Source organism: Rhipicephalus microplus, unplaced genomic scaffold, assembly GCF_043290135.1.
Source record: "Rhipicephalus microplus isolate Deutch F79 unplaced genomic scaffold, USDA_Rmic scaffold_12, whole genome shotgun sequence".
NCBI lineage: Eukaryota > Metazoa > Arthropoda > Arachnida > Ixodida > Ixodidae > Rhipicephalus > Rhipicephalus microplus.
In genome coordinates, this window is record NW_027464585.1 from 43,674,933 (window position 1) to 43,691,011 (window position 16,079).

At 44.8% G+C, this 16,079-nt stretch overlaps 1 protein-coding gene across 8 annotated transcripts in view; it reads left to right on the forward strand.

Annotated features, from left to right (window-relative positions):
- The window catches only part of TTLL12 (Tubulin tyrosine ligase-like 12), a 457,993-nt gene that overhangs the window by 391,394 nt on the left and 50,520 nt on the right, over window positions 1-16,079 (forward strand). For 7 of the 8 annotated variants that reach the window (XM_075882498.1, XM_075882503.1, XM_075882502.1 and 4 more), the window contains 2 exons: window positions 6,469-6,531; window positions 8,009-8,087. In XM_075882498.1, the coding sequence (XP_075738613.1) occupies window positions 6,469-6,531; window positions 8,009-8,087 (142 nt within the window). The remainder of the gene's footprint in view (window positions 1-6,468; window positions 6,532-8,008; window positions 8,088-16,079) is intronic. The other variant, XM_075882499.1, reaches the window with a different exon arrangement.

A 16,079-nucleotide genomic window follows, 5' to 3' on the forward strand; every position in this document is an offset into this window, starting at 1 on the left:
CGTTCAGTGGCACATGTGCATTGAGCTAACACATGAGGGGGAAGTTTCAGAAGGCTTAGATTTATTCACAAATCACAGGACATCCGCTATTAATTGAAGTAATCGGTGATGCGCGTCTGCACACGGAGAGTGCTTTTCACCAGCAACACCTAGAGATGAAGGCAGAGGAGGTCCACGCTGTGACGGTTGTACGAGAGGGTATTGGCCTGGCCAGCCCTCGGTTTATAGAGGAGCGCAATTTTTTTGAAATTTCAAATAACAAATCAAAATGCATTGCATTCTGATTTTTATCAAAGAGCACATGTCTCAAATGCTGAATATATTTTGAATACTCTTCAAATAATTATTAGTCACGAAAATACCCCAAAGGAACAACAAGTTTAAAGAGAGAAGGAGCACTTTTGTGTTTGTTTTTTTTCCTTTGTTTTAATTAGTAGATTATCGAAGTGCATGTAGTTCAAGCATTTACGGCACTATCGACGCGTTAGTCATCACCAGATGAAATAGCTTTTGCTTTAAATGCCTCTGTCGCCAGAGTGGATGTGTCCTCAATGCACTATTTATTGTTACTATGAAATTCATTATGCTCATTCATGAAATTTCAACTTCTAGATCTTGGCGTTATTTTAAGCTGGTCACAAAGTACCTACTTGAATACCAAAAAAACCTCATCTTATTCAGTTAAGAAAATATATTTTTCAAACTCTTTTTTGCTACTATATATGAACTCACCTTAACTTCCATAATTATAATATCTTACTTTGCCATAGAAGAAGACAGAAAAGCCTTGGAGAGTATGCAAAAAGGCAAAGCTGCTGGTGAGGATCAGCTAACATCAGATCTGCTGAAAGATGAAGGACAGATTATGTTAGAAAAACTATCCACCCCATTTACAAGGTGTCTCCTGATGGGAAGAGTACCAGAATCGTGGAAGAATGTTAACATAATCCTAATACATAAGAAAAGATGACAAGGACTTGAAGAATTACAGGCCAATCAGCTTGCTCTTCAAAGCATACGAGCTATTTACAAAGGTAATTGTTAACAGAGTTAAGAAAACATTAGGATTTTCCCACATTTTCCCATTCCAGGCCTCTGAAAACCTCCTTACAGGAGGTTTTCAGAGGCCTGGAGTGGGAAAAGTTAGGGATAAGAGTTAATGGAGAGTACCTTAGTAACCTGCACTTCGCCGACGACATTGCATTGCTGAGTAACTCAGGGGACGCATTGCAACTCATGATTACGGAGTTAGACAAGGAGAGCAGAAAGGTGGGTTTTAAAATTAATCTGCAGAAAACGAAAGTAATGTACAACCGCCTCGAAAGAGAGCAACGCTTCGTGATAGGTAATAGTGCACTTCAAGTTGTAAAAGACTATGCCTACTTAAGCAGGTATTAACCGCGGAGCCGAATCCCGAGATTGAAGTAACTAGAAGAATAAGAATGGGGTGGAGCACATTTGGCAAGCACTCTCAAATTATGACAGGTATATTGCCACTATCACTCAAGAGGAATGTATATAACAGCTGTATCTTGCCGGTACTTAGCTACGGAGCAGAAACCTGGAGACTTACAAAAAGGGTTCAGCTTAAATCGAGGACGACACAGCGAGCAACGGAAATAAAAATGGTAGGTGTAATCTTAAGAGACAAGGAGAGAGCAGAGTGGATTACAGAACAAACAGGGGTTAAGGATATAGTTGAAATCAAGAAGAGGAAATGGACATGGGCTGGGCATGTAGCACGTAGGCAGGATAACTGCTGGGCATTAAGCGTAACTGACTGGATTCTCAGAGAAGGCAAGCAAGTTAGGGGGAGGCAAAAAATTAGGTTGGCATATGAGATTAAGAGGTTTATGGGTATAAAGTGGCAGCAGCAAGCACCGGACCGAGTTGACTGGTGGAACATGAGAGAGGCTTTTGGTCTGCAGTGGACGTAGTCAGGCTGATGATGATTACTTTGTCATAGTTTGTCAATGTTTGTTTGAAGTAAGGAATTCTGAAATTTTAGGCCTCTGTTGAGTATGGTCAGCATGGTGTTCGCAAACTATTCGAATAGTATTTAAGTTGGTCTGGCCACTATTTAACTCGGTCTGTACTCTGTTTCACCACTTTGGTTCAAAACTACCAAAGCTACGGGGTGTGAGAAGGCCACATGCTTGCGCAGCGAAACGTAGTCCTTCTTTGGCTGACACAAAAAAAGGAGAGAAAAGGAGTGTTGCAGTTGGAGACTCGAAGGAACGGGTCGACGAAGAAACAGACATACGAGAGCCAAGAGCAGCGTTGGAGAGAAACAGCCTCAAAATGAAGTTATCCACCGGCATGAGATTCTACAGATCTTCAGCAGAGCAACAAATTCACGCTTCTTCAAGTTTGCGGTGTAGTTGCTTGTTTAATAGCTTTACTGCATTTTTAAGCTAATAAAAGCCATAATAACTATAATTCATTAAGCAGACCTCGTGAATACGGTGAGCAGACGACACGGCGTGAATTAATACGTACATGTGGACAGGCTAAGCGCCCTTCCTGTTGGCTAAGGGGCCTGTAGCCTCTACAGTGCTGAAGGGAACTTGTGAAACAGAGTATAGTCACTATTCAATTCATTTGATGTGGTTCTAGACCTACCTATTCGCACAGCCCAATCGATTGGGGCTCTCTGGTGGAACTTTCTATGCTTGCTCAGTTTCTCCCCCCCCCCCTCCCCTCGGAACCCTGGGGTACCACATTCGTGATTTGGCAAAGCCTTGGGCACGACGGCCACCCATGAATAATTGGCCCGCCTTATGCCACAGCAATGCAATGACTCCTGTTCTGTTTGGCAGTGCTCTTTAGTGCAGGGATGTGGACCACCGCAAGACCGCCTCGTGAAGCTTGAACTTAGCCGGCCAGACACAAAGTAACGCACTGCAACACAACAACGCGACAAAAGAGAGAGCTGCTGTTGCATAGCAATAAGGCCACGGTTTGTAGACTTCAGTCATTGGCATTAGAAGAATACTATTGGCCGGTTTCATGTTTGAGGTATTTATTTTTCAGTTGGAATTGTATGATGAAACTGAGTTTTCTTCATATTATTTCACTTATACTGAATATTTGTTGTGCAACTTCCATGGTTCTCAAAATTGTGGAAGTGCAAAGGTACGAATTTAATACAAAAAAGGCAGAGTACAAGCACTGTTTAACAACTGAAGTTTATTGAAACAATAAACTAATGTATGAAAATCAACACCATGCATACACAGGAATTTCACATCACACAAAAAAAAAGCTGTTAAGCTGACATACTTCACAATCCAGCTAACAAACAAAAGGTTGCGATATGTAATTTTCACCCTTGATTCTGATCAAGAACGCTTCATGTTCAGGTGCTTGTATATAAACAGTCGAAAGCCGCAATAACGAAATTCCGGGAGTAGGAAATCTCTGCAGCAACGAAATATTTCTGGATCCCCGGCGAACGTTCATAGAAGCCCATGTATTTCATATCTTGCGGCAACGAAATGTTTTTGAACAGCGATCCTGCATTAACGAATTTTCTCCACAGTGCGGGCCTTATTTTACCCTCCCGCCAAAGGTTAACTGTCAAAATATGCTCGTATGCCTGTTATGCGCACTCAAAATTTGTAAACGTCTGCTTTTGCCGCGCTAGCGTGGGTACCGCCATTTTTGTTTACTTAAATAGGCGATGAGGTCTGTGTCCGGCAACATGCCTGGCCACACTGCCGCAGGCGATGACAAATAATCATGCTGGAATGCAGACGGTGCCGTCGGACGAGCTGCACTTCCGTTCAACAGTTCGGTTCTACCGAACTGCACTTCCGTTCTGCAGCCGCTCGACCAAAGCGTAATTTGGAGCGTCAAGTGCGCCTACAGGGAGAGGTTGATCCAGCATCTGCTACTCAACCTTTGCCACAAGCGTCCCACCGACGTCAACTTGTGCATAGCTTTCGAGATATTGTCCGCCGCATGGGTTCCAACATTCCTGTCGCTGATTCAGAACTGCTTCAAGCACGCCGGCTTCACCACCACCGTGCAAGCATCACGCACGGATTGCGCTTCAGCCCCACCAGACAAAGATTTGGACGAAGGCGCACTTGACGGCGAAAGTGGTGGCAGTGCAGTGCCTCTATCCCTGACCAACGCCTGGGGGGGAACTTCGAGCCATCGACACCGACATCCCAGATGAACTCACCGTTGATGCGTTCGTTCACGTCGGTGACGATGTAGTTGTGTACGAGAAAGTGATCGACGAGGCCATTATCGAAAGTGTGTGTGAAGCTGACAACACCGAGGACCAAGAAGAGACGCACGCGAAGAAACCCAACCCGCGGGTTGTTTTGGATGCACTGAACACCCTTTGCTCCTTCTTCGGCGCACATGACTGCGACGTAGCAATGGACCACTTTTTCCAGTACGAAGGGAGAGCTTTAAGTTGTTGCATGGCAAGAGTCGGCAAAGTAAGTTGACCGACTTCTAGCAATAAATTTTCTTTCTGCTGGCCGTATCACTGTTTTTATGTCTCATACTCGTGGCAACGAAATTCTCGCGAAAACGAAATTTTTCGGTTTCTCCGGTGATTTCGTTATTGCGAGTTTTGACTGTATGTGCCTTATCTCGTCATCTTCGCTATGCCAAGAAAATGTGACAATACGATTCTGCAACGTTGATGCATGCCACAAAGTACAAATGTTGCAGTCATGCTGATTTGCAAGTCATGTTGGAAGTTGAACTCCAGCAACTATCACTGCAGTCGTTATCTGATGTCTCACGTATTGCTTCCCCAGTGCATTTGACAACAAGCAAGTTTGACTAAGTTGCCTCGATCTGATGCAGAATCATTGCAACGTTTACTACTCTGTCATGAGTAAAAGGGCACGAGGCGGGTTCCATGTGCTGAAATGCGGCGTCGGTGCGTGAGCTTGAACTCAGCCGGCCACATTCACATGTGGAATTGGTCGGAGAAAGGTTCGTGGCACACGACCCGAGCCATAATGGAAAATCCCAGGCAATAATCTGTCACTGTGCTTTGGAACTTCTAATTGGGAAGATCAGAAAGGCCAGCGTTTCTACAGTGACGGAAACAGTATAGACGCCCGGTTCAGAAGGATGTCGGCATAAGAGACCGGCGAAGTAGCCGTTGGCCTCGGAGGTCCCGAGTTAGGCTGCCTGGACTTGCCGCAACTTGTCACAGCAGTTTCTGGAGGGACTATAGCTCTTCCACTTCAAGCCAGAGTGGATGTGGCCCATACCAGTCATCGAAGAGCGTCATCAATGAGGCCATGAAGCTAGGTTTACCAACGCCTCCTTGACTGCATGCCCACCATGTCACTCGCTTTCCCATTGTGGCGGCAGTTCCATTCAGTTCTCCACAAACCTGTGAGGTGGCACTCGTTCTCACCGTCTTCCAGCAACAATGGATACACAGCATGGTGCTGCTAGCGAGTGCTTTTAATTCCGGGCCCTTTTTCTTACTGTCAGCCTTTCATCAGTTACCGACCGTTTCCTGTGTATTTGTTACGACGATGTTTCTTGGTGCCACCATAGAAAACGTATTATACATTTTATCAACATTGTGTCACTCTTCAAGCAACGCCTCCTTTATGTATTTCACTGCCAGTGCAAACGAGCACTTCTCTACTGAAGCCATTGATCCACCTTAGTTGTTACACTACATGATTGGTAACGCGCCTTGCATCACACACGCTTCCGAGTACTTTACACTGTAGATGCGATAGACATGTTTCCCACTCCAATAGCGTATACGTCTGTCAGATTTCTTACTTCCTGCTGCTTCTTTGTGGCTCGAAAAAATGCCGCCGCCACATCACAGAGCAGCGCATGCAGAAGCGTTTTAGGGACACTTCCCCATTGGTTGTCCACATAGTACCACAATCGGCGACACGCTAACTCAAAACACCGTACCTTTCACAGAGCCAGTGTGACCGCCAATATTGTGAACACGGGGAACGCAAGGTGCCGCCCCACGGATTCGTACACAACTGAACAAAAATTCATATGATTACCGTCATGAGGCACTGTGTGAGGGGTCCTCTCCCCCATGACCGCAAAGCACACGCAAAGGCTAGGTGATGGAAGAGAGCAGGTGTGGGTTAGAGGAGAGGTTGGGCACGTCTGGCTGGTATTGATAAAATAGATAAGGCATTGGTTTGAAGAATCTTTTTTTTTCTATGATGCCAAGAACAAATTCATCTGGAAAGAACAGCACGGCTGGCAATTTTGACGAAGGTGTTTCAATGGCATGCGTTATAATACATTGTAAAAAATTGCATGTTTGGCACACACAACTTAGAATGAATTCGGATCTTATCTCTCAGCATTTGATGGGAGGGTTTTCTAGACTGTATCACACCATGCAAATTTCAGAAGGTGGCTGATTTTACAAACAGATTGTAAATCGTTTATTGACTCTGCTTGTTTATCTTTCTTACATGCCTAAACGATTATTTGCAGTTCTATTCACAGAAAAGTGCTGGGCTCAGTGAGCCATGCTCACCGATCTGTAGACCACAATAGGTACGTCATACTCAGCACCTAGTGGTCGATAGCTTTAGCCTGAAGCCATTTCTTCTTCAAATGAGCGTTTCGTGAAACGATACTTAAGCTGGGTGCGCAGTGTTTAATGCTCGACTTACATTTCGGCATGCAGCAATGAGGCATGATCAGTGTAGTCTTTGCTATACACAGCTGCCAATGGTTCACATTTAGAAACGAGAAACTGCTAGCGTAGTCGAATAGAATTAGCACGATTTAGATGAAGACAGGAGACGCACAGAACACAGACGAGCGAGGTCAGCATGACAGCAACAGTAGCAATGCTAAGGACATTGAATGTACACAGCACTTTTCGTGCTTTGAAGCATGCATCAACGTTGCAGAATCATACTTGAACATAGGCGGCAGCGCTCGTCTGTGTTCTGTGTGTCTCCTGTTTTCATCTAAATCACACTAAATCTATCCGAATACGTACCAACTCGCCCAAATCGAAGTGCTATTGCTAGCGTAGATCACTGGCATTCAAGACGCAAAGTGTGGCGACGAAGTACGTCTGCCAACTGAAAAGGACGCGATTTTCATGATGTCTGCTCTCATTTTATTGCGATGTTGGCAAAGCACAAGAGATAATTATTGCTTAAGCTTCATAACTTGTACCCCAGCATTTCTTCCTACAGATCGATGTTTTATTTGTATTCCAACATACAAACAAAAAAAGTGTCATAAAGCCTGTCGTTTGGCCGACTGCGCACAATGCGCTTATTGCAGCCGCCAATGCCGTCTGCTCTGGGACAGTTCCGCCGTGCCTAGCACCTCAGAGATGATAACAAATGTGATGGCGATCTCGGAAGCAGCATCACATGATTTCTGTTGCAGGTGTTCATCATACGCGGAGCTCGTTGCCTTTGATATGTGGGGTTTAACGTCCCAAAACCACAATATGATTATGAGAGACGCCGTAGTGGAGGGCTCCGGAAATTTCGACCACCTGGGGTTCTTTAACGTGCGCCCAAATTTGAGCACACGGCCCTACAACATTTCCGCCTCCATCGGAAATGCAGCCGCCGCAGCCGGGATTCGATCCCGCGACCTGCAGGTCAGCAGCCGAGTACCTTAGCCACTAGACCACCACGGCGGGGCATGTTAAATAAATGTGTTTCGGAGCATACACTGCATTATATATTTCGGCAGTAAGGCTCACTGCTCAAAATGAATGCATGTCGGTGCTTGTGTCTTGCATATACCATTGAATGATCAAATAATTTTGTTCGCTCTGAGAACTTCGTGTACTTCATTTACAAAATTGCCTGCCACGATTGCATAGTAGTGTCTAAATCGCAATGACGATGCCTGTGCAGTGTGGCAATGTGCTCGTTCATTCTAGCACCCGTCCACCTAATTTGAACGATTTATAATCCCCTTTGAACATTTACTGTATGCAGGAACTGCAACTGCCTCCTAGAAATGACTTTCACTTCAATTGTGTTATGTTGCGCAGGCCTTTCACATTGAGTGACTTTGATGACTACCAGAAGCATTTCACCGTGATGAACTACACTGCATCTGGACCACAGCAGGTGAGTCTATTGCCCGAGTGGTGAAGCTGTGGCAAGAAAAACATCTATTGGCCATGTTGTCTGCAACAGACTGCATGAGACGGCTTTTTACACTGCATATGCATGTAAGTGGCTGTGATGGCAAACCGTAAGAACCAACATTCATGAGCTTGGTACCAGCAGAAGATATTTTCAGGAGGAGGCCAATAAACGAGGACTCTAGAACAGTAAAATGCATGTGACAATGCTTTCTCTTGAGGGGCCTGGAAACCATTTAAATAATTCTTTATCAATTCAAGTGAAACTCACTGAGTTTAAGTATATGTGTGTACTGATTTCTAATATGCAAATATTTTTTCAGTTACAATGTGTGGTCTTTAAAAAGACACTTAAGTTCGATGTTGATTGTTGAAATAGCAGTCCAGAAACATCATAGTGTTACTTTCGTGTGAATTAAATGCTTATTTTGAAATAAAATCACGTTCTAGTGGTTTGCATGGCGTTAGCGCACATCAAATTGCGCGCCTGCAAACAGACCGCCAGATGTAGCAGTTGCCTTGCCCAATGTTGCTTATCTTTACTGCGTGGCCGCCAGTACTAGCCAAACCGGAGTGAAAGTAGCGAGAGCCACGGCAGCAACAACGGCACTCAAAGAATTTTCCGCTTGCTTGGTTCAACTTGGCCCCTCTAGATGGCACCACCTATCCAGCCTAACCAGACGAAAACAGAACTTTTGAACAACTCGCACCATTCTCCATAGTACCTTCAATATTTACTTGCATACAATAGGTGCACTTGCATAATAGGCGCAACTCCAGTTTGGTTACGAGTAATCGGGTTTTTTTTTTTTGTTTGTTTGTTTGTTTCCGTGCATAATAGGCAGTAAACTTGGCTTTGATTAGTACTTCTGCACCTAATTTGCGTGATTTCAATTGGGCGCTTTCTTACTGAAAGGAACACTAAAAAGCAAAACAACTTTTCCTGTATTAGAAAAGTACAATTTCACAAACCTGAAAACACCGCTCTTATTGCAATACGACGCTTGGTAGGTCAGAAAACGCGTGAAGAAAATGCAGGTGGAGACGCCACTTTGTGATTTTCTCACCAAGCACCATGACGTAGTAAATTTTGAAAGTGTCTACTGGATCCTACATAGCTCTTACTCAACATTTTTTCTGTAGGTGTCCTAGATGAAGCATACGAAGTTTTGGAAATCTTCTTTTAGTCGATGTTGCCTAAATATGAAAAATATATTTTGAAGCTTTCTACGTCACACGTGGAGATTTCGGCATGAAATTTAAAAATTAGATTTCAACCTTGATTTTCTCCTGTAATAATGAACTTATAACAGTGAAACTTGTTACTTGGAGAGCGCAGTTGATCCATCTAAGTCAAGTCATTGTTTCTGTTCAGTGTTCCTTTAACTAGAGTGAGAAAAAAAAAATAGAAGAAAAAGACAGGGCTACGCGGGCACGCAGAGTGAGAAAGAATGGTGGTGGGCCTTGGCATCGAAGTAACCTTTGCACCGGCGGCGCTGACGTGGCTCCGGCTGTAAGCGCTCCACATGGAACAAGCAATCACGTCCTCATCTAGTGCACATACGGCCAGTCTGGAAGCACCCACTCGCTCTTTCCTTTTAGGCCTGCCCTCGGGGGGCTGTTGATACCTATCGTTGCTGCAAGCCAACTCGCTGCCGGCAGCTGCGGACGCTAGAGCGCAAGGGGAATGTGCGGCTCCAAACTTGCCAAGGCCCCTTCTGGAGTCACTCCTTGGCACCGATGCGTTGGAACTACGGTGGCAAGCATTAGGATAACTCTGGTGATTTCCACTTTCCGAAAAGTGGACATCACTTTCTGCCCGTTTCTGTGTTTTGGGAAGGCATCACTGTGGGAAGGAAAGAAGGAATAAACTTTACTTTGTATCCGGCGTGTTAGTGGGCTGGGCTCCCGCCTAGGTGTCGGCTAGAAGGTCTTGCCTCTTAGTGGCTTCCTTGGCCCGCTGGATTGCCCATAGCTGATCGTCCAGAGCTCAACTGAGCAGCACGGCCAGCCAATGCACGCGGAGGCTGTTGGTGGAGGCCGCATTCTCATTACTGTGTTTTAATCCCTGGAATTCCCATAGTATATGTTCTAAGGAAGCTCGTGCCTGACAATCTTTGCATTGAGCGGTCGCGTAGATCTCTGAATACATAGCATGTAGTAGTGCTGAATTCCTATAGGATCTGGTTTGTAATTGTCGCCATTGGACAGACTATGCCCTGTTGAGTTTATGGTAAGGAGGGGGGTAAACACGCCTCTGTAATTTATAATGTTTCGTAATTTCATTGAACGTTGTCATGTGGTCTTCCAACCCCTACACATTTGGAAATTCTGACGAGGGATCAACATTTGTCGTGCCCGGAAAGTGAGTCCAGGAGCTACGTTGTGTGCCACCTCGTTAGGGTTGATATTTCCCGTGGTGTCGGGTATGTGAGCTGGGAACCAGAGAATGCAAACGCATCTGTCATCTTGGTTGGTTTTGCCTGTTCTAAGAATACTCAGTGCTTCAGGGGAGATTCTGCCATTTGCAAAGTTGCGTATAGCTGCTTGTGAATCACTGATTATACATCACACTTCAGTTTGTGATATAGCCAAAGCTATAGCTATCTCTTCTGCCATTTCAACGTGTCTCGTGTGTATTGTCAGACTGGTGCTGAATTATTTCTTGTGGTTAACTACAGCCGTGATGAAGCAGCTTTTGTGTTTGTAGCGAGTAGCATCTACGAAGACTGCTTCTTTGTTGTTTCCGTAGCTCTTTGTCATCGTCTTGGCTCTGCTCAGCCTTCTACCAGTGTTGTGCACAGGATGCATGATTTTAGGTAACGGAGGCATGGTGAGCTTAGCCCGCACGTCACGAGGAATGTCGCATTTGGTGCCAAATTGTGTGTGATAAGTGATGCCTAATTTTTCCAGAATGTCTCTACCAGTCTTAGTTTTAGAGAGGTGCTCGTACTGCGCAATATGTTGCACCTCTATCAGTTCAAGTGTATTACCATATATACTCTCAGAATGATCGCTTTTTTTTTTTTCCAAAAAATTGACTTCCACTTCGGGATGCGATCATTACGCGGGGTAAATCTTCCGTGAAAAAATATTCTGAGCACCGGAAATGCAAAAACGTCGCTAATCAGAATTCTTACGGTAGCTATCATGAACATAACTAAAATTAAAAGTAAATTAAGGCTTAATTTTGTTATAAAATGCATGCATTACGCAGGAGCTACATGCATGGCACACTGCCTTTTTATTTTTTACCTCTCTGACCCCCTAATGTTCGCTCAGACTCCGAAGCATCACTGGCGTCAGTGTCGTCACCGCACGATTCCCTGTCGGAACCGGCAGTGTCTTCACTGTCTCACAGAGGGTCATCTTCCGTTCCGTCGAGTGAGTTGGAAATGCCAGCGACAGTCTATTCCGGTGCATGAAGCGTGTCATCCAGCCGGAACTGGCGCGGAAGTCCTTTGTGGCTATTGCCAGCCTCCGGGAAACTGTGCAAGCCTGTGTCTGTATCATGTCTAATGACACTGCATAACCGTCCTTGCCTATGTCCTTCACATATTCGAGGACTGACTTTTCAATGTCAGCGAACTTGCCAGATTTGGGTTCGTGGAAAGCCCATCGCGTGCTGTTAGTAGCCATGAGCATGTCGCGCTGTTTTTTCCAATATCGGATCCGGATTTCGTCGACGCCGAAATGTCTGCCGGCAGTGCGGTTGCCGTGCTCTAGCACGTAATCAAGCCCCTTCAGCTCGAACGCGGCAGTAAAGCTCGCATACTGCGGTGAAATGGCGCTTCAACAGACGATCACAAAGCACACCAAAAAAAAAATAAAAAAATGTGGTCTCAGGAAAAAAAGAAATACTGCTGCGGGATGAACACAGGTCGACCAACAAGCGGCCGCCGCTGTAACTGTGCGGGATGTCAAAACAAACATGGCGGCTGACGGAGCGAAGCACTCCTTGGAGCGAAGCCACCGCATTTTTTCTTTTTTTTTTTCTTTTTGCGTCAGTTATGGAGGTTGTGTGTATGTCACGCTGGTCAAAACAGTTTCTTCCATCTAAATAGGGAATGCTTTCACTTAAACCAGTAAATTTATGGCATTAGCATAGTGATGCCTGCTTTCAGATCACAGAAACATTGATAGGCGCGTTCAGCTAGACTTGGCACATGACATGTCGATCCGGCAAGTTCAGGGTGCGATCATTACGCGGGAAAAAAAAAAGTCGAATTTACACGACAAAATTTAGCGGTGCGATCATAATGCAAGTGCGATCATTACGCGAGTAAATACAGTATGTAAACCTAGCTCTAACAGCCTCTCTGTACTTGTGCTTTGCATGAGCCCCAAAGTTTATTTATAGATTTTTCTTATGATGCTGTTTAATTTCATTTTTTCTGCTGCGAACCATCTATGGTATGCAGGAACATACGTAATGTGGCTGATTACAAACGCGTGGATGAGCCTTATGACATTTACCTCTTTCATGCCGCTATGCTTATTCGTAATTCTTCTTATTAGGCACATCGTTTGAGAAACCTTCGCTTCGATATTGCGTACCGTCTCCTCGTTGGTGCCTTTGGCTTCTATTATTACCCAAGTACCCTTATCTTGTCGAAAATGGGTATGGTGTGTCCATCTCGTGTTTTAAGGTGTATGTCTGTGTAGGTATGTATGTTGTGGTGCTTGGGATGTCGGCCTTTTAAAGTTGGTGTATATATATAGTTGCAGCTCAGACTTTTCGGCTGAGCACGTGAGACCAGTTCCTTCTAGGTATTGCTCTATAATGTCGATCGCTTCTTGTATACGTTGTTCAATTGACCTATCGCTGCCGTTGCTTACCCACAGAGTAAAATCATCTGCATATATTGTATGGTGCAAACCTTCTATTTTTTCTAATCTACTTGGGAGGCCAGTTAGAACTAAGTTAAATGACATAGGTGATATCACCGATCCTTGGAGTGTCCCTGCACTACCCATAGAAGTTTCCTCGGATGTGAGGCCTCCTACAAGGATTTCGGCTTGTATCTGTTAGGAAGTTCCGGATGTAATTATACATCCGCTCACCTAAACCTAAGTTACTGACGTGATTCAGTATGGCTTGGTGGGTGACATTATCAAATTCCTTTTTTAGATCAAGCCCAAGGATGGCTCGAGTTGGTCTGCTAGGGTCATCTATGATCTCGTGTTTTAATTGTGGCATAGTGTCTTGTGTACAGACATTTTTCCGAAATCCTATCATTGTACATGGGAGTGCGTTGTTGTCCTCTAGGTAGTTAGTCAATCGGGTCAGTAAGGCGTGTTTCATTACCTTACCCAGGCAGGAAGTCAGTGAAATAGGTCTTAGGTTTTCAAGCTGTAAGCGTTTGCCAGGCTTGGGTATAAGCACGACGTGCGCTGTTTTCCATTGTTGCGGTATGTGGCCTTGTCTCCAGCATTCATTAATGAAGTCTATTCATTTGCCAATGTGTATCGTGTTTTGTTCATAATGGTGTCAGGGCCCGGTGCCGACGTAGTATTTAGTTTGTGTAGAGCTGCTCGTATCTCGGCTTCGTTAAATTCTTCATCAAGGTCAGGATTTGGGGCTCCTACCTAATCGGCGTGAGTACATGGTGGTGCCTGGGATATGTATTTAAGCGCGACGTCTTTGAGAAAGTCTTTTTCTGTGCCTTTATAGCCACGCAGAATTTAGTTCATATTTTGTGTGTGTACCGTATTTGTGTCTTCGGGGTTTAGGATGTGTCCAAGTTAATTCTACGTTTTGCCTAGGCTTAGTTGGTTGTCCATGGTGGTACAAGTTTCTTCCTATTGTTGGCAACAAAGCTGTTGTGCATATTGTTCGATTTTCTTGTTAAGTGTGGCTATCTTTTTTCTTAGTGTTCTGTTTTGTTTCTGTGTTTTCCAGGGTTTTTGCAGCCCTTGTTTGGCTTCTCACATATGTAATTGCCTACTGTCCAGAATTTCAAGCTTAGCTTCCGGGACTAATTTTGTTGCCTCTGAAATATCCTTCTGTAGATTAGCTGTCCATTGGTCAATGTTTGTAATGCTTTCTGTGATGCCCTCTCATATATTTCTAAACTTAACCCAGTCAACTAGCCTAAGCTGTTTTCCCATGTGTTTGGCAGGGCCCCCAATTAGCTGGATTTTAATGATAGAATGATCGCTCCCAAATTCTTGCTATGTATTCAGCCATTGCGCAAATTGCGTGTTCTTTATAAAAGTAAGGTTGGGCGTGGTATCACCACAGACATTATTTCCTTGCCTAGTGGTTGTTGTGGAGTCAGTGATGAGTGTTAGGCCTTCCTGCTGCGAGTCGAGCCAGAGATTTCTGCCCTTGGGCTGGACATGTTTATAACCCCATGTACAATTGGGGGCATTAAAGTCCCCTCTGGTTATTACAACTCAATCGCCCACTATGGTAAGCGTGCACTTAAAGAGAGTTAAAAATCTGTGCCGTGTGAATATCGGGTCACTGTACACGTTTAGGATGAACACACTGTCCCCTGTTTTCCTTGTGGGTATGATTTCAATTACTATATTTTCTATATCGGTATCCTGTGTGCTGTGTTGCACTGTCGTGTGATCCCTCCACACTAAAGTTGTAAGGGCTTTAGTCTCCCCCTGGGAACTGCCGATAGAGCGGTAGCCAGGCAACTTAGCGAGGCCATGCCTCTCCTGTACGATTAATATATCTGGTTTTTCTTTATTTTTAAGATACTGGAGTAGGATGGCTTTCTTGTTTCTGTAACTTCTACAATTCCATTGCCAAAATACGTATTTGTTGCGTCTGTCCATGGCAGCAATTTTTGCTGAGAACGCGTTGGGTTCATAGTAGCCGGCTTTAGTAGCGGAGGTTCGATGATTGTTTTAATGGGCATTACTCCACTGGCTTGTAGACCTTTAGCAGAGAAGCATTTTTCAAGTTCTGTTACCCTAGTAGATAAGCTATCTAGTTTCTGCTGGTGTACCTGCTGTTGCTGTATACCTGTGTTAATTTTCTGCATAATAGCTGTTCCCCACTCTTTGATTTGCGCTCCCACGGTTTCATTAATGTCGTTTATTGCCACAATTTGAATTTTTACAGCTTCTTCAACTTTGCTTATTCATAAATTTACGCATTCTTCAGATTCTTCTTGACATTTGTGCAACATGTTAGCAGTCTTGGTTTTCTTGTGCTTGCTAGTACCATCGTTGTTAATCTCTACTGCCTTACGTTTTGGGAGAGGGGAATCAGTGCTCTCCTCCATACTGGTTACACTATCCTGTGTTATAATCATTCCGTCATTGCACTGCACCATGCCTGAACTGTAGTTATGAATTTTTTCCCTTAATTTTTTATTCTCTTTTCTCATGGCAGCAATTATCTGATTGTTTGGCAAAATAATTTATTTCAGTTGTGCTAACTCTGCCTCGAGTTTGGCGATTTTCTGGTCAGAAGCAGCCTCCGCGCGCGTCCCCTTGACTCTGCCATGCTCACCTTGAACGATGTATCGGCGCCGGGTTTTAGTAGTTCCTTGGCCCTTGACTGGAAGCGTGACTTTGACCTGGAGCGGTTCCTAGATCTGGGGCGGTTCCTGGACTTTAAGCGGCTTTTCCTCTCATGCGGCAAACTAGGGGAGGACTCCGATATGTTGTCCTTAGCTGCATTGGTGTGAGATGGCATGGCTTGTGCAGCGAAGGACGCGTTCTCTTGTTCTTGTCTAGCTCTTTCCAAGCGGCGTTTGCGCACTAGGAATGGTGTCTTATATCTTGCTTTGCAGGTTCGGTCTGCTGTGGGTGATCTTCGTGGCACAGCTGGCACCTGGCCTTGCATTCGTGGCTTTCGGGAGGATTTGGCATCCTGCAGCCTCGGCAGATCTTATCCTTAGGGTTGGGGCAAACATCCGCCATATGCCCCAAACATCCACAGTGGTAGCACACGTCCAGTTGTTTCCTGTACAACGGACATCGTAGCAATGCCCCGCCATATTTCACTTAG